Source organism: Rhinoraja longicauda, chromosome 4, assembly GCF_053455715.1.
Source record: "Rhinoraja longicauda isolate Sanriku21f chromosome 4, sRhiLon1.1, whole genome shotgun sequence".
NCBI classification, from domain to species: domain Eukaryota; kingdom Metazoa; phylum Chordata; class Chondrichthyes; order Rajiformes; family Arhynchobatidae; genus Rhinoraja; species Rhinoraja longicauda.
In genome coordinates, this window is record NC_135956.1 from 57,500,325 (window position 1) to 57,522,629 (window position 22,305).

Consider the following 22,305-nt stretch of genomic DNA (forward strand, 5'->3'; position numbering starts at 1 on the left):
ACATTGAGTTCTGAGGGATTGTATAATATTAAAGGAAATCACAGATGCAGAATTTAGTATGATTCTGAAAGGATTTAAACCGAGAGATGAGAATTTTACATTTGCTATGAATCAGAACTCTGCAAGGATAGGAACTTGATATAGGACAAGATTTGTAAATAGTATAAATGTGTTCCCGTGTGAATTAATAATCCATTCAGATCTTTAATTGTATGTCTTTTTGTTTCAATAAACATTGAACTACACTGAGTTTTTGTTTCTACAAATTTTAGCTTCTGGATCCGGAGCAGGGTATGGTATGGATAAAAAATGAGAGGCTTCCAACATTCCTTCGGAGTGACTGTTACTTTGAGTACAGGTGAATGCTGTGAATTATTGAGCATGCTGCCTTCTATATTTGCCAAAGGCTGTAATGTGCAGGTGACCGATATGTACATTTGGAGTAGAGGGCTGGTGTGCTTTATAGGCTAATTTACATATGGTAATCCTTTGATAAGGTTTAATATGTGGGACCAGCAATCTCATTTATAAAGTCTCCACTCTGGGAATCTACTAACTTGTGGATCTCAATCTGGGACCAAATTACTATTTTTGATAATGTTTGTTTCCTGAACTGACTGTAATATTTCAGAATTAAATGCATTTAATTATTTTGTTATATAATGAAACACATCCCCATCATATCATCCATCATTTTCCTGGCTCATACTCCACAGGCTGCCCTGACATCTGTGCTTCAGTTTGACACCTCATTCAAATACTTTGGTGGTTCTACACCACTTGGGATTTTGAAAGAATCCTTCAACATCAAAGAACAGAACATGTACATTTGTTACTAGGTTGTTCAGAGGCCAGATCTTAAAATACTCCTCCTCGGCCAACATAAAAATTCTGGCAATTAGCGGCATTCCCCCTCCCCATACAATTATTCCTAACTCAAAGAATAACATTTAAAGATAGTTGTATAAGTGTTGGACCTGGGTTTGATCCTGACCTTGAATGCTGTCTGTGTAAGGTTTGTATGTTCCCTTTATAACCAACCACATGGGTTCCCCTGGTTGCTCTGGTCAGCTCCAAAAGATGTGCTGGTTTAAATGCTGATTATCAATTGGAAACTGCCTGTAGTGTAAATGGATGTTTGGAGAATCAGAGTAGAATAGACGGTCATGTTAGAGAAAACAGATCACCAGGAAAAAAGTGGGAGAATGGCATTGATGAGATTAGTCTGAGAGCAGGCTTGGATGCAACAGACTGAATGGGCTTCCAATCTGTCAAGGATCATGACTGCAATGCTTATCACAGTCGAAGCACACCCAACACTGGTCTAGTTGTCTACTATTCCATCAAAAGGAATAGAAAATACCATTTCCTACTGACTTCTCTCTGTTAAAAATATGAACACTTAGGCAGTGGTATATAAAGGTTTTGTAATCAAAATAAAAATCTATGCTCTGACAAGTTTCAAATGTCTGCTCATGTTTTTGCTTCTGTTATCAAACGCAGGCTAGCAAAGCTGCTGTCTCAATTAGAATGCAGGCCAAGACTTGGCATGCCGCAAATAGATCCTAAGTATCGCCCCTGGGCTATAGAAATAGAAGAAAAAAGCCAAGTTGAAGAAATGGAAGCTATGGAAATAGAAAAAAAAAGCAAGGCTGAAGATATTGTCACAGACTTCAACTATTGGGATGAAAATGCCCTGATATCAGGGCAGCGTGAGGTAGGTTTGCTGATGGCACATCCCTGGCTAAGTATATGATACGTCTCTGACCTTGAAGTTATACTTAATTTTAATGAAGTTGCATAACAGGGTAAAATTCAACAAAAAAGTCCCAGTACTTGACATTTGTCCATATTGTTCCTCAATTTAAGAATAAGGGGTAGGCCATTTAGAATGGAGATGAGGAAAAACTTTTTCAGTCAGAGAGTTGTGAATCTGTGGAATTCTCTGCCTCAGAAGGCAGTGGAGGCCAATTCTCTGAAGAGAGAGCTCTTAAGGATAGCGGAGTCAGAGGGTATGGGGAGAAGGCAGGAACGGGGTACTGATTGAGAATGATCAGCCATGATCACATTGAATGGTGGTGCTGGCTTGAAGGGCCGAATGGCCTACTCCTGTACCTATTGTCTATTGTCTATAATTAATATTATAGAATATTTCATATTGACGTGAGGGAAGGCATGTGGAATTTTATTTAATTCTGATTTTTTTTTAAAGGCATTCCCAATATTGAACGAAAGTAAGGAATAGGCAAATTATTGCATCTACATTAGATAATCATTTTACCAAACACAAAATTTGCTGAATAATATAACATGTTTTCTAGAAAGCTGGAAAGAGTGCAGAGAAGATTTATGAGGATGTTGCCAGTACCTGAGCTTTAGGGAGAGAATGGTCACTCTCTTTAGGGAGAGTATGGCTGATACTTTATTGCTTGAAGTGAAGAGGATGAGGGGTGATCAAATAGATGTGTATAAGATCATGAGGGGAATAGATAGGGTAGATGCACAGTCTTTTACCCAGAGTAGGGAATCAACAACCAGAGGGCATAGATTTAAGGAGAGAGGGGAAAAGCTTAATGGGAATCTTTTTCATATAGAGAATGATGGGTATATGGAATGAGCTGCTGGCAGACATCGCCGAGGCAGAAACTATAACGACATTTAAAAGGCATTTGGATAGGTACATGGATAGGAAAGGTTTAGAAGGACATGGGCCAAATATGGGCAGGTGGAACTAGTGTGGATGTTGCACCTTGGTCGGTGTGCGCAAGCTGGGCCCATAGCCTGTTTCTGTGCTTTATGACTCTATACAACTCTGTCAAAACAATCAACTAGTCCAGGATCATCCTGGAAAGCAAAAATAATCCTGTTATTTTCCCTCCATTACCAACCATATTTCCCAATTCCTCTTCCTTGCAACTTCCACCCAGACTCCCATAAATACATACAAAGTGTTCTTGCCTATTACTTGGATTAATTCAAACGTTCACTTGCCTGATATACTTCCTCTCCTCCTGTTTGACACTAAATCAATTTCATGTTTGGTCTGCCTTGCTTGCTCTGAATCCACCCGCTGAGTTACTCCAGCTTTTTGTGCCTTTCTTGCTCTAATTTTTGTCTCGCCTATTGTCCTTCGCAACTCATCTCACCCGCAAAATGTACATCCTGAGTACTTGATCCTTTTGCAACTAAATTGCTAATTGCCTTCCTGGCTTCCATGCTAGCTTGTTCCACTTGGGTACTGTCTCCCTCCTTTATAAAACGAATGACATAGCCCTGTCTCAAGAAACACACACCCGAATATCATGTTTTTGCACATTTGAGCCCTCCCGTTCTTTATTGTGTCCCAGGACCTTCACTAATCCTGAGGAAATATGGCACAATGTAGCATAAATAATAAACTAATGTTTATATTCTAATATGTGATCCTTCTAGTATATCAATAGCACTGTTTGTTTACAAAGCAATTTACATCTAGCCGCAGTTTAATGACTTAGAAGCTTTTCCCTGTCCACCCTCTGTCAACGATAGATAGATTTTCTCAATGGTCAAAAAGAAACAAATGTCTGTTGATAGATAGAAGGAGAGAAGGGAAATAAAAAGATTTCTGACGACTGGAATAAGGAACATATTTCAGAATGTGTCCTTCATAAGTAGTCGGTAAAGATACAGATCTTAGTTTATTTTATTTTAGTTTATTATTGTCACACGTACCGAGGTACAATGAAAAGCTTTTTGTTGCATGCTATCCAGTCAGCGAAAGACTCTACATGATTGCAATCAAGCCATCCATAGTGTACAGAAACAGGATCTCTACAAGTTGGTGAGAGTTGTTGGGGAACATGCTGGATTCCTATGCCTTTTAAGGAAGTAGAGGCGTTGGTGTTTTTTTAGCCATTGCTTCGATATGGCTGGTCCAGGACAAGTTGCTGATGATATTTACTCCTCAGAACTTTAAGCTTTCATCTCTACTTTGGCGCTGTCGATGTAAGTGCACTTCTTCGCTTCCTGATGTCGATCACAATCTCCTTTGCCTTGCTGCATTGAGGTTGTTGTCTTGGCACCAGGTTATGAGGTTCTCAATCTCCTTCCTGTACTCCGTCTCGTCATTATTTGATACCCGGCGCATTATGGTGGTGTCGTTTGCAAATTTGTAAATTGAGTTGGATTTGTTTTTGGCTGCACAATCATGGGTGTATAAGCATCAAGGAAAGGGGCTGAGAATGCATCCTTGCGGGGCACCAGTGTTGAGGATTATCACAGAGGATGATTTGTCACCTATCCTCACTAATTATGGTTTGATGGTCAAGAGGTCAAAAACCACAACGTATCATATTGCTTAAGGAAAAAAAGAAACCTCTGGAGGAACTCCATAGGTCAAGCAGCATCTGTGGAGGGAAATGGACAGATAGTGTTTTGGATCAGGATCTTTTCTCTGATTGGATTATTGCTTTTCTGATTTCCTGCTATTGCCATTCGATGAGTACTTCCCATGTACTAAACAATCAACCACTTTTAATCTTGCTTTAGAGCAGAATGTCCAAAATGATTACAGCAAGGGCTCCCAGCATCCAGCCTGAAGAATTGGTCTCAGAGGCAGGAAAAGTGTTTTCATCATTCAGCATCCAGCCTGAAGAATTGGTCTCAGAGGCAGGAAAGGTGTCTTCATCATTCAGCATCCAGTCCAGCACTGAGACTCTCCAATATCCCACTGGAGTTCCGGGGAGTACTTCAGATGTTGAGACTGCAGGTAAGACATGATGGGATGTACATTTCAATTTTTATGAAAATGAATCAAACCACAGAAGTTAATTAATATCAGAATGTCACCTTCTGCTGCTGCCAATGACCAAGAAGGGCTACATGGTGGCGCAACAGTAGAGCTAACTAAACTAAACTAAACTATACTAAAAACGTTAAGTGTCCAGAAGTTCACAGACATCATGGCATGTCACAAAAAGATCATAGAAAAATCACGGCATCAAACGAGACCATTCCACCCACTGTATCCACACTCTCCAGCACAGCTGAATTCCACCATCCAGCACTTTACTTGCATTCCCCACAAGTCACTGCTCATCATTATACATCCGTGTTTTAAAATGAAACCAGGGATTCTCCCTCTATCTCCCCTTTGGAATAAAATGGTAAATAGATATGGAGCTTTAACAAATCACTGTTGCTTAATGTAATTTTATTTATTTAGTTATTTAATTTTATTTTCAGCTCTTTGCATTACAGAAAAATCACCATACAGATGGTTTTCTGAGAATGCATCCCTCCTCCTCTAGTAACATGGAGATCACCTCCTGTACCTTTAAGAATTTTGTGACATTTTGTTGAACACTTGACTTTTTAATATAAAATTAAAAAGATTTCAGAAAAGGAGCGCTCATATCTCAAGGACTTTGGGGATTCGGGAAAGGTTTAATAGATGTGTTCAAAATCTCGAACAGTTCTGATGGATTAAGTAAGAAGAAATAATCTCCAATGACAGAAGGCTTGGTTGTCACAGGACTTGGATTCAAGATGATTGATACAAGAACTGAAACAACATAAAGAATGTTTTTAATGGATCCGAGCTTCAAACGCTGCGGCACATAAGGGATGGGGATAATTACCTGGATGCTCTGTTTCTGGAGGCTGTCACACCCATTAGAATAACTGCTTCCAATTTGGTCAGTGGTCAGGCGAAGGAGGGTATGACTGTAAGTGAGGCAGGAGAGGGGATCCAAGAGCCAGTGTTGAAGGAAGATTGGTCGTTGAGCTTGCCTAGCGGAACTAAGATTCTTGCGCCCTGTGCGGACAGTGTCGAGGCTGTAAGAAGGATGAACAACCTAACCTTGGCACCATGAATCAGGGAGCCATTCAAGAGGGGAAAGGGAAGAGAGATGTAGTTGTCATTGGGAAAAGTACTGTATAGTCAAGTGAATAGACATGATTCTCTGTTGCAAGGACCGAGTGTCCTGAAGGCTGTTGCTGGCCCGATACCCAGGTTCAGGACATCTCATCTGACCTGCAGAAGAATTTGAAGTGGGAGGGGAAAGTACAGTTAGAAATCGGTAGGTACAATGTTGTGGCCATCACAGAGACGTGGCTGAAAAAGCATCAGAGCTGGGAGCTGAATATCCAAGGATACACATCCTATTGAGAAGGCAGGCAAGTGGACAGAGGGGGTGGGTTGGTTCTGCTGGTGACGAATTAAATTCAGTCCTTAACAAAGGATGACATAGGATTAGATGTAGAATCATGTAGGTAGAGTTAAGAGAGTAAAAAGACCCTATTGGGAGTTATATACAGGCCTTTGAACTGTCACCAGGATGTAGGGTACAAATTACATCAGGCGATACAATCGGTATGGAAGAAAGTCAATGTTACGGTGGTCATGGGGGATTTCAATATGCAGGTAGACTGGGAAAATCAGGTTGGTACTGCATCCCAAGAAAAGGAATTTGTAGAGCGGGAAGTTGAAAGGTCTGAAGGTGGTTAAATCACCTGGACCTGATGGACAACACCCCAAGGTTGGGTGTTTTTGGGTATTCATTGGGTATTTTTAAAGCGGAGATTGACAGGTTCTTGATTAGTAAGGGTGTCAAAGGTTACGGAGAAGGCAGGAGAATGGGGTTAAGAGGGAAAAATAGATCAGCCATGATTGAATTGTGGGCCGAATGGCCTAATCCTGCTCCTGGGACTGATGAATTTATGAATAATGAATTATGATATGGAATTTATTGCCTGGTAGGCAGTGAAAACAGTTTTGATAATACGTTTTAATAGGAAAATGGATAAATACATGAAAAGTTAGAGGTTATGGCACCATTGAGAAAGAGCAAGGGATCTTGACTAATCCTTCAGTCGATGTGCTACACAATAATATTTATTGTGGAATGATTTCATGATTTATATTTCTTAATATTGAATCACTATAGGTATTTCCATATTGGATGAAGTTATGGCGAAAATACTAACTGGCAAAAGATTTGATAAATTAAGCCAAGAAAAGGTCGTTGATGGAAGTTGCGACAGCAGATTTTCGAGACCCAGAATTGTAGATGGCTTAGTATTTGAATCTATTCCTGATCGTGCATTGGACGCAACAGATCCAGTTTCCTTTGAACGCACTGCAGAGACTGAATCTATACTTGTGCGAGAAGAGAAAACAAAGGTCAAAGAAAAAATTGACACCCGTGACAAAATAACAGGTCACAAAATGCAGATCAGGACTGATGAAGGAACAACCAAAGAACGTGTCAGTGCCACTGATGTAACAACAACTCAGAGTACTGAGACCAGCTTGCGCGATGAAACAAAACAACATTTGGATTGGAATGCACAAGTAGCTCCAAACTCTAATGGTTCGCAAGCTGCTCAAGTGAATGCAGAAAAATCACCAGCAGTGAATAATGTAAAGAGTCAAGGTTTATCTGAAGGCTTGGGAAATGAAAGTACAGTGTCTGATTCTTCTAATGAAGAAGATGATATCAAAGGTTACTGCCACGTGACACCACATCACATTTCTAATTTCAAGAGCAGAAATGGCATTGAAAAATTCAAAACTTTTCTTCAGGGAACGGCTGGTGAAAAGTACTGGTGGCTATGGATGGATATTGAACGACTAAAGATGACCAAGGATGGGAAAAAGAAGCAATGGTTGGTCAGAGATTAATTCCTCTAGTGTGGTCATTTAGTTTTTTTGAAAATTGAGAAGATTTACGAGGATGTAGCCAGGGGGTATGGGGAGAGGGCAGGAACGGGGGGGGGGGGGGGGAGGGTACTGATTGTGGATGATCAACCATGATCACATTGAATGGCGGTGCTGGCTTGAAGGGCCGAATGGCCTACTCCTGCACCTATTGTTTATTGTCTCAAGGGCTTGAGCTATAGGGAGAGGTTGAGCAGGCAATGACTTTATTCCTTGGAGCGCAGGAGGATGAGAGGGTGATCTTATGGAGGTGTACAAAATAATGAAGGGAATAGATGGGGGAAATGCACAGTCTTTTATCCAGAGTAGGGTAATCATGAACCAGAAGGCATATGTTTAAGGTGAAGGGGGAAAGATATAACTGGAACTAGAGGGGTAACTTTTTTATACCAAGTGGTAAGTTGGCTGGTGAGAAGTGTTAATAGTCAGTTTCTTTACAATATTTTCTGTGCAATTCTGATATACTTTTGATAGGCAGATAGAGTATCTGTAATATATCTGAGAGTATTACCTCATTGGATTTTTAACAGTGCAAATCTATGCAAATGATCAGTTGCTGAGAAATATCTTGTTATTATCTGAATAATAATAATAATAAGAAAAAACATGCAGACAGGATTCAACGATTATAGAATTTGATTTAATCTGGAACTGTGTTCATCATCTTTCATGGCGAATTGTATTTGTTAACAATTTTTCAGCTTTGCCTCAGAAAATTTGCTGCAGAAAATATTGATTATATACCTGTTCTTTATTTAAAGCTATCTGAACAAGATACGGAGCCGCTACTTGTTCAGTGGAGGTGAATATTGTATGAACATCGAGATACGTGCAAGACTAGGTCTGTCATTTATCACACAGTGGACTGTGGAAAATTTGTGCATGATTCAGTCAGATATAGTGGCACCTCTGCTTCTCTATTGGTGAGGACAAACATAATCTTTCTAATTGCAGGCTAATTTCTTGAATATGTATTTGTATTTAAACAATATTATGGGGTGATCGTCACTGAGCTGATGGCAGATATATATCTTGCTCGGTACTTTTAGCTCCCGTTCGTTCCAGAATCTTGGCCATTTACTCTGGAAGAGACACCACTCTGGATAGCTGAGAGCCAAAATCCCAGCAGGAGGAGGAAGATCAAAGCCAGGAGGTTTCAGGGGTATTTGTGGCCAGCCATGATTGGTCCTGGGCTATTCTCACCTCCAGCTTTTCAACTCACTAACTCCCGACATACAGTTTGAAGAAGGGTCCCAATGTGAAATGTTACCCATCCTTTTCCTGACCCATTGAGTTACTCCAGCACTTTGTGTCTATTTTTAACATAGAATAAATGTCTGGACGCAACTTCCACATGGATTGCACACAAATGGCACAGAACGTTCACACGAAAGCAGGCCTTACAATGAACATGAGGCCCGAACCCACCCAAGGGCGTTCTCTTTAACTTATTGATGGATTTATTTGCTGCAACCCGATATATCCACCCTGTTCCTGAACTTAGCTTCCACTGCAGCACCTGTGCATGACCCTTGAACCCCCTATATCCACAGCAGCCAATCATTATTTCCCACCGCTTGCCCCCTTCCATTCACCCATCGGATGTTAAAAATAGAGTCTGGAGTAATCAGCAGTATAGAATTGGACCATCATTGCCTTTGGCAGATCGTGTTTCCTCAGCTGCCGCAGGAAATACATCCTCTGTTGGGCCTTTTTGACTATGGAGTCAATGGTGGCCCCCCATTTAAGGTCCTTGGAGATGATGGTTCCAAGGAACTTAAATGACTCCACAAATGTGACTGTGGTGTTGTTAATAGTGAGTGAGGGATAGGAGCTCTCCTAAAGTCTACTATCAATTCCACTGTCTTTAGAGCATTGAGCTACAGGTTGTTACGAAGGCACCAGGACGCCAGCTGTGTCACTTCCCGTCTGTAGGCAGATTTCTACATACTGAAACGGTAACTGTTTTTATTTCCACAGATGCTGCTGACCTGCTGGGTGTTTGTGGCATTTTCTGCTATATTTTAGATTTCTGAAATCTGCAGTTTCTTTGAGTTTCATGGAACCAGCAGCAGCTCTTCTGGAATTTCCAGTCATTAATTTTGCATGGGAACCTGCTGAAATACCTTGGGGTAATTGTGGCTGGGATCCTAGTTTGAAGAGGCTGCTTAAGAATTGTTTGCCAGAGAGTTGTGCAGCATTCTGTCACTGACTGCAGTAGAGATACGTCTGACTCTCTAACTAAAATTCCTCTTCTGTGAATAAACACTAAGGTGAAAATGAATAGTTGTGGATAATGGAGTATTGATAGAATTACAGCTCAAACTCAAGTAAAATTGATACCTTTAACATCTACTTGACCACTCGCATCTCCACATGTTTTTAATTTTTTTTGTTTCAGGGGACCGAGGTATTGTATTAACCAAGGATATCCAATAAGACATGCTGGAATTATACTGAAAAATTGGCAAGACCGGCAGCTGAGACCTAAATCTGATGTAGGCCCATTTTCTATCACACCCTTAGATCAAATCCAGATTGTTTGCATTCCTAAGGAGGTTAGTATCACTTGTATTTGTGGAATTCAGTGTTTTTTATAGTTATATTTTAAAAAAAAATCAAATTATGTACATCAATGTTATTATTTGCCATATTAACCTATTATTACAATGTTAATCCATGCATATGAATCAATATCAACATGTCATCATTGCAGGTTGTAATATATATTTTCTCCCAGGAGCTCAGACCCTCTAATCCTGGCAACATCCTCGTAAATCTTCTCTGTACCCTTTCCAGCTTGATCCTATGGAGAATGCTACGGAGAAAATATCTTAAAATATTAGCGTGTGCAGAGAAGGTGCGGGGAAAATCCCTCCATGTTACCGCCTCAAACCAGAGCAACAGCAACATCTCCCACAAAGAGAAGCCAAATTCTTATCCTTGCAATGAGATCCTACTGCTGAATTGCACCATATATGTTTCTTAGGATCGTCCGAAAGGGCCCCGAGAGAGAAAAACATCTATAGCCATCACAGGGAAATGGGAATAAGATTGGTGGGTTGACATTTTCTGTATGTTCCTTATGGTGTGCAGTCAGATTTAATCCTCAGAGGTAATTTCTTGCCCTGAACTGCTCGGAACATCTTTGCAATGCCTTGTGCAGCACCACGGTGAGTCTAAAAGAGCTGCTGCTTAACAGCTCCAGCAACCCAGGTTCAATCCTGACATCTGATCGTCTCAGGTGTGGAGTTTTCACCTTCCTCCTGTGATTGTGTGGGTTTCTCTCACTGCTCTAATTTCTTCCCTCATCCCAAAGATGGTTAATTGGCCATAGTAAATTGTTGCTGGTGTGTAGATGGGATTGGAGTGGACTCGATAGGCCGAATGGCCTAATTCTACTTCTATAACTTGTGAACTTGGAATTGGAGAGTGTGATTAAAGAAAAAATAGTGAGGGCATTGGGATTGCTCTGTGAGTCCTCATAGACTCAATGGGACCAATGCCATGTAGAAAAATATTAAAATATGCAATGTTATTAAGTTGCAGCTAATGTCAATTAATATATAAATGGCGAGAAAATGTCCACACTTTTCCTGCCAGTGTATGATTTTAATTTCCCTCATAAAAATACACCTAGGATAATGAAGCAATTCATGGAAAAAAACTAATGAAGCCAAGAAATGAAGAAACTCATTTTGTAGAGTTTTTATTGTATATCACGCAGTCGGACTGCTTTCAGATGTGAATTAAACTTCTGCTAATATTTATTTCTATCCATTAACAGAAATCCTCACCTAAGAATCACAAACTTCATCCATCCCAAAGAAAAATGCCAATAAAAAGACAATCGGCAAAGAAAAGTTGCTCTCAGAATTCGGTCGACACCCCTCACAGTAACCAAGAAGAAAAGGAGTGAGTTATTACTTCATATTCGAGTGGAGAATTGTTTGTCAATAGTTTAAGTAAAGTGAAGTTTTGGTAAAGATAGATTTTATACCCGAGTGCGTTTGAAGGTGATTTTTATCAGTAGAAACAGGAATTAAAAGATAATATCAAGAATAACATCAAGGTCATGGGCAGATGGGAAGACAATGGGGACCCGGCATGGGGGAACCACTGTGAAGAACAATGGAGGGCCTGGCGTGGGGGGACGGCCATGAGGAATGCTGGGAGAACAAAGGGGACCCGGGGAGTCGTGGGGGGCACTCTAGTTTTAGAATCCTCTGCCCAGGGGATAAGCCTTTGTTTGTTTGTTTGTTCATTCGTTCCGACTTAAGGGGCTGTGCACACGACAGTCAGCCAACACTTTTAATTTAAATTTAATTTCAAGTTATTGTGTACCTGGTATGTGTGTTGTGACTGTTGGAAGACCAATTTCCCTCTGGGGATGAATAAAGTTGTATCTTATCGTATCATAGATAGACACAAAATGCTGGAGTAACTCAGTGGGACAGGTAGCATCTCTGAAGAGAAGGAATGGGTGACGTTTTGGGCCGAAACCCTTCTTCAGAAGGTCATGGGCAGATTGGTGACAAGATTTGCCAGAAAGTGTAAAGTTTTGCATGAGGTTTGAAAAGTCATGAGAGGTGTTTTTCAGTTTGATGTAACATTAACACATTTCTTGTACCTCCAACAATGCCAACCTGTATTTCTGTGTGTGACTCTTTGGAATGGGACTCACTACTTTCTGATTTAACGTGAGGAGTCTACCAAATTGTTGACATTTTTTAATATACTGGATATTTATCGCCTCAAGGCACACTTGGCGCCCTAATGGTCTGCAGATGTGATGGGTATCAAATCATTATTGACAGATTTTATGATGTAGTTCCTTGTCTCTCCTTCAATCATTAAACACAGGTCTTCTTCCCACTTCCACTTCATTTCAATGTACCTGCGATATGCTTCTCTATTCATGGATACAGGTGACAAATGTGAATTAGATCAAAAACTCAGGCAGCACAGTAACAGTTGCCTGAACTAAGAGGTTATCTCCAAAACCTGTGAAGCCTAAAAGGCCCTCGGCCAAATCTGCTCAACCAACACAACCTCTTCCTCTTGATCAAACCGAAGATGCACCATAGAGTTGTCCAAAGAATCTTCCATAGACAGATTAAACAGATTGAGCAGTTTCATGTTGTTAATCTCAATAGAGTAAAACTCTGATAATCTCAATAGAGTAAACCTCAGTGGTTTGGCATCTGGCTCACTTGATAATGTCTGACCACCTCCTTTCCTGAAGAGACTCGACAAGCTGGTCAGCAAGGCCAGCTCTGTCCTGGGTTGCCCCCTCGACTCAGTGCAGGTGGTGGGAGAGAGGAGGATGATGGCAAAATTAACATCGTTGCTGGACAACGACTCCCACCCTATGCAGGACACTGTCACTGCACTGAGTAGCTTCTTCAGTGATAGACGCCTTCACCCCAAGTGCTTGAAGGAGAGATATAGGAGGTCCTTCCCGCTGCTGTGAGACTGCACAACCAGCACTGCTCCCAGCAGACGAGTCAACAATAACACTAAGAACGAGTCAGCTAAGAACACACAGAAAACTGATGACAATTTATGTATCTTTTATTTATAATTAATGATCTCTTGCTCTCTTGCTATCCACTTTGCTGCTGTAACAGTGTAAATTTCCCCTGGTGTGGGACGAATAAAGGAATATATTATTATATTATTTCCAACTTGTTGGAGCCGTAGTTCCTGCATTTCCATCTGATCTACAGGGCTGTGGGTCCACATGCCTATCCAATTCACAAGGCCCCAGTTCCTGGGCCTTCTTTAAACTGACCAGAGCCACATTTCCCACGGCCCCTTTAAACTTATTGGGTTCAGTAGGAAATTTATTACAATATAACCAATTTAAAAAGGAGAATTAGAAACCTCTAATAGTTCAACAAATCTAATAATCTGGCACCATTATAGAGTATGAGCATACCAGACTGGTAGAGTTTCACGTATTCTCTTTATTGTAGACTGCTTCTTATAATATTGCCTTAATGAAATAAGTGATATGTCAATAATCCATGATACATCTGCTGGTTATGGTTTCTACCTGTGCGAAAGATCCCTCAAAGCATATTTTATGCTAGTTGCATTCCTATGTTATCATTAATTTTCTTTCCAGACATCTTTTCCCTTCAAGTTGTGATACTTTGACCCAAGGCTCAAAATCTATGCAACCTTTCGAGGATCTGGCATTGCGTGAAGAAAAGGACCTCCGCAATTTAAAGATATTAGTAAGTACATGGGCGAGTAATAGAGTTGCTACCTTACAGTGCCAGAGACCCGGGTTCAATCCTAACTATGGGTGCTGTCTATACAAAGTTTGTACATTCTCCCTGTGTTCTCCCTTTGGGTTATCTCCGGGTACTTCAGTTTCCTCCTGCACTGCAAAGACGTACAAGTTTGTAAGTTAATTGGCTTCGGTAAAATTTTAAATTGTCCCTAGTGTGTGCAGGATAATGCTCGTGTAAGGGGTTCACTGGTGGGCATGGACTTGGTGAGCCAAAGGGCATGTTTCCACGATGTCTAAAGTCTAAACTAACAGAAAATAATTGAGAAATTGAAGAATTGCAAAGTAACTTGTTATTAATGGAAAGAACTACAAAGTTTTTTGATTGGAACAGTGGCAATAATGGAGTTCCTGCTGCACCATTAGCCAAGTTTCCTTTCTGATCAATTAGAAGCCCTTTAGGGCGTAATATACTCTTTTGAAGATGTCTATTAAAATTGTTTCCTAAACTTACCTGACTTGATTTTAGATCCACCGTAGAAATGACTGGCGGCATTTTGACCCAAATGGATCTGGCAAAACTAAAATTGTTGTCCGTGCTGGTTGTAAGCCCCAAGTGTCACCTACAGGTGCTTGGACCATGCATATTCATAGGTTTCGTGGGTTCAGAGTGGCTCTTAAGGCATACCAAATGTTTGCTCTGAAAATTAGGCGATGCAGTGCTGGCAGAGCTGGGTGGCTCATGTATTGCATCTGGCATCCTTTCATCTTAAAAGAATTGCTTTCTCCCTTTGAAACATGGTAACATTTTGAACAATTAAAAAAATCTATTGGCAAACTATTGGTGAAAATTGACATCCAGTGCCTCAGAATAATTCTCCCACCCCACCAGATATGACTGTTTCTAACGAAAATAGACGCAAAAAGCTGGAGTAACTCAGCGGGATAGGCAGCATCTCTGGAGAGAAGGAATGGGTGATATTTCTGGTTGAGACCCTTCTTCAGACTGGTTAGGGATAAGGGAAACGAGAGATATAGACGGTGATGTGAAGAGGTAAAGAACAATGAATGAAAGATATGCAAAAAAGTAACGATGATAAAGAAAATAGGCCATTGTAAGCTGTTTGGAGGGTGAAAATGAGAAGCTAGTGTGACTTGGGTGGGGGAGGGATAGAGAGAGAAAGAATGCCGGGGCTACCTGAAGTGAGAGAAATCAGGATTCATACCACTGGGCTGTAAGCTGCCCAAGTGAAATATGAGATGCTGTTCCTCCAATTTGCATTTAGCCTCACTCTGACAATGGAGGAGACTGAGGACAGAAGGGTCTGTGCAGGAATGGGAAGGAGAATTAAAGTGTCCAGCAACTGGGAGATCAGATTGGTTCACGCGGGCTGAGCGAAGGTGTTCCGTGAAACGATCGCCCAGTCTGCGTTTGGTATATAAGAGTCCACATCTTGAACAACGGATACAGTAGATGAGATTGGAGGAGGACAAATTGGAGGAAGAGCATCTCATATTTCGCTTGGGCAGCTTACAGCCCAGTGGTATGAATATTGATTTCTCTCACTTCAGGTAGCCCCGACATTCCTTCTCTCTATCCCACCCCCACCCAGCTTCTCATTTTCACCCTACAAACAGCTTACATGGCCTGTTTCCTTTATCATTGTTACCTTTTTGCATATCTTTCATTCATTGTTCTTTATCTCTCCACATCACTGTCTACTGTATATCTCTCGCATACCTATTGTTTGGTTATTCACTTTGGAAGTAAGAATAGAAAGGCAGATTATTATCTGAATGGTGTCAAGTTAGGAAGAGGGGATGTTCAACGAGATCTGGGTGTCCAAGTGCATCAGTCACTGAAAGGAAGCATGCAGGTACAGCAGGCAGTGAAGAAAGCCAATGGAATGTTGGCCTTCATAACAAGAGGAGTTGAGTATAGGAGCAAAGAGGTCCTTCTACAGTTGTACCGGGCCCTGGTGAGACCACACCTGGAGTACTGTGTGCAGTTTTGGTCTCCAAATTTGAGGAAGGATATTTTTGCTATTGAGGGCGTGCAGCGTAGGTTCACTAGGTTAATTCCCGGAATGGCGGGACTGTCATATGTTGAAAGGCTGGGGCAATTAGGCTTGTATACACTGGAATTTAGAAGGATGAGGGGGGATCTTATTGAAACATAAGATAATTAGGGGATTGGAAACATTAGAGGCAGGAAACATGTTCACAATGTTGGGGGAGTCCAGAACAAGGGGCCCACAGTTTAAGAATAAGGGGTAGGCCATTTAGAACGGAGATGAGGAATAACTTTTTCAGTCAGAGAGTGGTGAAGGTGTGGAATTCTCTGCCTCAGAAGGCAGTGGAGGCCAGTTCGTTGGATGCTTTCAAGAGAGAGCTGGATAGAGCTCTTAAGGATAACGGAGTGAGGGGGTATGGGGCGAAGGCAGGAACGGGGTACTGATTGAGAGTGATCAGCCATGATCGCATTGAATGGCGGTGCTGGCTCGAAGGGCTGAATGGCCTACTCCTGCACCTATTGTCTATTGTTTCCCTTATCCCTAACCAGTCTGAAGAAGGGTCTCGACCCAAAACGTCCCCCCATTCCTTCTCTCCAGAGGTGTTGCCTGTCCCACTGAGTTACTCCAGCTTTTTGTGTCTACCTTTGGTTTAAACCAGCATCTGTGGTTCCTTCTTACACATGACTGTTTCTAACCCATTTCAGACAGAGTAGAATACAATATCTACTGGATATTATGCGTGAAGGTTGGCAGGAGGTATGGGGTGGGATAAAGTCAGATTAATAAAGTCAGAGTTTTTGAGGCACTCATGAATGATATTATGCTGGATAGGTACGTAGGTGACAAATGTCTCATTAGTATTTCAACCCCACTGAGCAGAGAAGCAAGTTTTGGTCTGGTGGATGGATGATGATGTTACCATGCAGATAGGTGGTCCCAGTGAGATTCAGCTCAGGATTAGCAGCACACAAGCTTTGCACCAGCCTTACTCTAAGGCAATAGCAAGGAAAGGATAGTGACATGAGATGAGGAGCAGTTTTAAGTGAGCACAGAACATCGTGGCTTCATCCATGGAGCTGTGGAACTAAAGGGAGTTTCTGATGGACCCACATAATCTCAGCTAAGTAGTGGAGTAGCATAACAGTGCTCATGTTATCAAAATCTATGGCAGGAAGGTGGATGCAGACAACATAGATTTAGAGCTTAACTAGACCAAGTTAAGTTAACTGGGCCCAAACCTCTCCTGCATTGGTGCAGCACCCTCTCCTCCCTCCCTACTCCCCCCCTCCCCTCCCTCCCCACTCCCCCCCTCCCCTCCCTCCCCCTCCGCTCCCCCTCCCCCCTTCCCCTCCCCCCACTCCATCCCCCTTAACCCCCCTTATCCCGCCTCCCCCCTCCATCCCTCCCTCCGTCCCCCCCTCCCTTCCTAGGAGATAGATTTAAACTTTAAAATGTGAATAACTTAAAAAAATACAATACAATACAATACAATACAATATATCTTTATTGTCATTGTACCCAGGGGTACAACGAGATTGGGAATGCGCCTCCCATACGATGCACTAATTTAGGTAATTTAGACAGCAGCAACCCAACGAAACGAACAGTTGTAACAGTTTTGGACAGGGTAAAGTGCAAGTTGATCTATGCGTTGTGGCCATCCGGCTCAGCAGGACCGGTTCATAGCAGCTATGGCCCTGGGGATGAAGCTGTTCCTGAGTCTGGAGGTGCGGGCATAGAAGGCCTTGTATCGTCTGCCCGATGGAAGGAGTTCGAACAGACTGTTGCAGGGGTGTGAAGAGTCTTTGTGGATGCTGGTGGCTTTTCTGAGGCATCGTGTGTTGTAGATGCCCTCCAAGTCTGGTAGCTGTGTTCCGATGGCCCTCTGAGCTCTATGGACTACCCGCTGTAGAGCTTTCCTTTCTGCCTCCGTGCAGCTGAGGTACCACACAGGGATTCCATGCGTTAGGATGCTCTCTATGGTGCAGCGGTAGAAGGTCTTCAGCAGCTGTTGGGGTAGACCAGACTTTTTCAGTGTTCTTAAGTAGAACAGTCTTTGTTGTGCCTTCTTGACCAGCGCAGCAGTGTTATTGGACCATGTTAGGTCCTCCGAAATGTGAGTGCCCAGAAACTTGAAGCTGGACACTCTCTCCACACTGACCCCATTGATAGAGATCGGGGCATATTCCCCGTTATGTGACCTACGGAAGTTGATGACACCGATTTCAATTAAACCTCAGCACCAAAGGGACGACGGTGAGTAAGGTGGGCCTAAATTTGTTGCAATATCATGTACCGTCTTGGCTGTGGTTCAGGAACAAACAAACAAGCAAACGAGAGTTTTAGTATATAGATGCACGTTTAATCACAGAATCCTGCTTGTGTGTGTTTCTTTAGATGCAGATCACAAAGTATCATGAAGCACTGTGTGACCACAAAATAGATGACTTGCTGCATGCCCTACACAATGAAAGCAGAACAGGATTCTACTTCACAAATTTTTGTAAAGAAACAGGAAATGAGGTAAATAAAATAAACCTTAGATTTGTGCATAGATTTGGGGTGTCCTTTCACCTCTTCACAAAACACCATCCAAAGACGTAAACAGACCTGAGGCAGAAATTCACCTGCACCTCTTCCAACCTGGTCTACAGCATTTGGAAGCTGAGATTAGGTGACCATTTTGCAGAGCACTGATGCTCTGTCTGCAACAGCCAGCTTTAGCTTCGAGTTGCTTATTATTTTAACACTTCTACTGAAGCTCAGGGTGAGCTTAAGGAACAGGACCTGGCCTTTTATTATCCAGCCGAGACTGATGAGCAGATCCAGCATTTCTTGGGCAATTTCACATAATTATTCTCCATGCATACATCCTCAAACCTTTACCTTTTGTTACTTACTCTCACTTTCCTCCTTATTAGACAGTCCTTCAGGATCAGAGATTCTGCATGCTGTTGATGCTTGAGTTCTTGGTTTAGTTTATTATTGTCACATGTACCGAGGTACAGTGAAAAACTTTTTGTTACATGTTGTCAGCGATAAGACTATTCATGATTACAGTCAACACAGAGCACAGATAGAGGATAAAATAGCCGTTAGTGCAAGATAAAGTCCAATAAAGTTTGATTAAAGATAGTGACTATCATCCTTCTCCATTTTGAGCAGCGGTAGATGAAAGATTTACAACAATAAGTGGGGATACTATCAGAGGGCTTGATGCAGAATAGGGGCAGGTTAGAAGAGGATGTTTCTCTTGCAGATGTTGAGTGCAAGTCCATTCTCTCAATGCATTAGTGGACGAATCTGCAATGGCTTGGAGCTGGGCCTCTGAGTGTTTGCAATCACAAGCATTATCTGCATACTGAATCTTCTCCACTCAGGATCAGGTGACCGTGGTTCTGGGTCAAGGGTGAATAGTTTTCCATTAATTCTGAAGATTAGCTTTTCTCCCACAAGAACTTCCTTGTAGGTGATGTGCAACCTGTGGTGCAAAAGGTTGATAAAAATGGTGGGCTGTTGGCACAGCTTAGTTTGATACTAGGTTTTACTGAAAATATTTTTTTTATCATTTCAAGGGTATTCAAGGGTATCTCCATCCTTCCACTCTATCACAGACTGTTCCTGGTGTTTTTTCCTTCTATCCCACTTTTCTCTATATTTTAGAAACTGTTTCACTCTAGCCATTCCCAGTTATGAAGTATATGAACTAATTTGATTTCTACTTGCCTCGCAGCTATGGAGTAATGGTGTGGACTTGTGGTTTGAGCTGAAGGAATATCAGATACTTTTTTACGCAGATATCTTTCAACCATTTAAGCTCAAAAGACAAGCACAGGTAAGCTTTGAAATATGTATTGCTTCAATAGTGACCCTGTTCTGAACGTGTGAGTTGGAGTTAAGGAATATCTTAGGATCATAAATGGAAGGGTAAGCGGACTCCTGGAGTAATTTGGGGGGTAGTTTGAAATCCATCCTGCACCAAAACAAAATAGGTCAGTGAGAGAAAAGTAACATATTAACATTTCAAAAAAAATCTCGATACTCAAATCAACCTACCTGGAAACCCTCCCCACAGTTAATTTTACAATCAAACACCCACCCTCTAGCTAAATAAATTTCTTCTCATCCCCATTTTGGAGGTATGTCTTTCTATTCTGAGGCTCTGCCTTCTGTTTCTAGACTCTCCCATAACTGAAAACATCCTTTTCACGTCCACTCTATGGGCTTTTCATTATCTGTCAGGTTTCAATAAGACCCCCCCTCATCTTTCAAAGCTCCAGCATGTACATGCCCAGAGCCTTCAAACGCTCCTCGGATCATGCCTGGGATCATTTTCATAAGCCTCCTCTGGACCCTCTCCAAGGCCAACACATGCATCCTCAGATATGGGGCCCAAAACTGCTCAAATATTCCAAATGTGGCCTCACCAGCACCCGATAAAGTGTGAGCAATAAAAAGTTTTATAGCATTGCAGATACAGAGAAAATACTCAAGGTCTGCAATGAGGTAGGTTGGAAGATTAGGACTACACGGTAGCTAATGGGATGTCTGTTCAGTAGTCTAATAACATTGAAGAAGAAGCTTTTCCTGAGTCTGGTGGTATGTGCATACAAGTTTTTGTATCTTCTGCCCGACGGGAGAGGGGAGAAGAGGGATTGACTAGGATGAGAAAGGTTCTTAATTATATTAGCTACTTTACCAAGGAAGTGTGAAGTATAGATGGAGGCTGGTCTATGTGATGGACTGAACTATATTCACAATTCTGCAATTTCTTGGGGTCTTGGGAAGAGCTATTGCCAAACTAAGCTGTGATGCATCCGGATTAGATGCTTTCTATGGTGATTTTGAAGAGGTTGGTTGGAGTGATTAGAGAAAGGCCAAACTTCCTTATTCTTTTTTATACAAAGGATGATGGGTGTGTGGAATGAGCTGCTGGAGGAGGTAGTTGAAACAGGTACTATCACAACATTTAAGAAACATTTGGACAGGTACATTGGTAATATAGGTTTAGGAGGATATGGGCCAAACACTGGCAGGTGGGACTAATGTAGATGGGATATGTTGGTCCAAGTGGCATGTTTGTCTGAAGGGCCAGTTTTCATGCTAGATGAGTCTATGACTATGACTTTATTCAGAGGAAGTAGAGACATTATTGATCTTTTTTGGCTGTAGCTACAATGTCATTTGCCCAGGACAAATTGTTGGTGATATTTATGTCTGGGAACTTGAGGCTCTTGAGTATTTTGGCACCGTTGATGCTGATTGGGGCATGTACTCCATCTCTCTTCCTATAGACAATAGGTGCAGGAGTAGGCCATTCGGCCCTTCGAGCCAGCACCGCCATTCAATGTGATCATGGCTGATCATTCTCAATCAGTACCCCGATCCTGCTTTCTCCCCATACCCCCTGACTCCGCTATCCTTACGAGCTCTATCTAGCTCTCTCTTGAATGTATTCAGAGAATTGGCCTCCACTGCCCTCTGAGGCAGAAAATTCCACAGATTCACAACTCTCTGACTGAAAAAGTTTTTCCTCATCTCTGTTCTAAATGGCCTACCCCTTATTCTTAAACTGTGGCCCCTTGTTCTGGACTCCCCCAACATTGGGAACATGTTTCCTGCCTCTAATGTGTCCAACCCCTTAATAATCTTATATGTTTCGATAAGATCCCCTCTAATCCTTCTAAACTCCAGTGTATACAAGCCTAGTCGCTCCAGTCTTTCAACATATGACAGTCCTGCCATTCCGGGAATTAACCTAGTAAACCTACGCTGCACGCCCTCAATAGCAAGAATATCCTTCCTCAAATTTGGAGACCAAAACTACACACAGTACTCCAGGTGCGGTTTCACTAGGGCCCTGTACAACTGCAGAAGGACCTCTTTGCTCCTATACTCAACTCCTCTTGTTATGAAGGCCAACATTCCATTGGCTTTCTTCACTGCCTGCTGTACCTGCATGCTTCCTTTCAGTGACTGATGCACTAGGACACCCAGATCACGTTGTACGTCCCCTCTTCCTAACTTGACACCATTCAGATAATAATCTGCCTTCCTATTCTTACCACCAAAGTGGATAACCTCACACTTATCCACATTAAACTGCATCTGCCAAGCATCCGCCCACTCACACAACCTGTCCAAGTCACCCTGCAAACTCGTAGCATCTTCCTCACAGTTCACACTGCCACCCAGCTTTGTATCCTAATGTCAACTTTCACCTTGCTGACGTTGAGGGAGAGGTTATGATCTTGAGACCACGTTTCTCAGCTCTCTATCTCCTTCCTGTACTCCGGCTCCTCATTGCTCAAGGCTCTGCTCATTACGTGGTGTCATCTGCAAACTTGTAAATG

At 42.0% G+C, this 22,305-nt stretch overlaps 1 protein-coding gene across 3 annotated transcripts in view; it reads left to right on the top strand.

Moving 5' to 3' along the window:
* LOC144593164 (regulator of G-protein signaling 22-like) overlaps positions 1-22,305 on the top strand; it is a 64,571-nt gene that overhangs the window by 13,063 nt on the left and 29,203 nt on the right. For all 3 annotated transcript variants that reach the window (XR_013547213.1, XM_078398648.1, XM_078398647.1), the window contains 10 exons: positions 273-358; positions 1,504-1,717; positions 4,528-4,747; positions 6,927-7,647; positions 8,461-8,622; positions 10,101-10,257; positions 11,487-11,614; positions 13,830-13,941; positions 18,350-18,475; positions 19,686-19,787. Coding sequence is in view for 2 of the 3 variants with exons in the window: in XM_078398648.1 (XP_078254774.1) it covers positions 273-358; positions 1,504-1,717; positions 4,528-4,747; positions 6,927-7,647; positions 8,461-8,622; positions 10,101-10,257; positions 11,487-11,614; positions 13,830-13,941; positions 18,350-18,475; positions 19,686-19,787 (2,028 nt within the window). In the remaining variant the exon portion in view is untranslated. The remainder of the gene's footprint in view (positions 1-272; positions 359-1,503; positions 1,718-4,527; positions 4,748-6,926; positions 7,648-8,460; positions 8,623-10,100; positions 10,258-11,486; positions 11,615-13,829; positions 13,942-18,349; positions 18,476-19,685; positions 19,788-22,305) is intronic.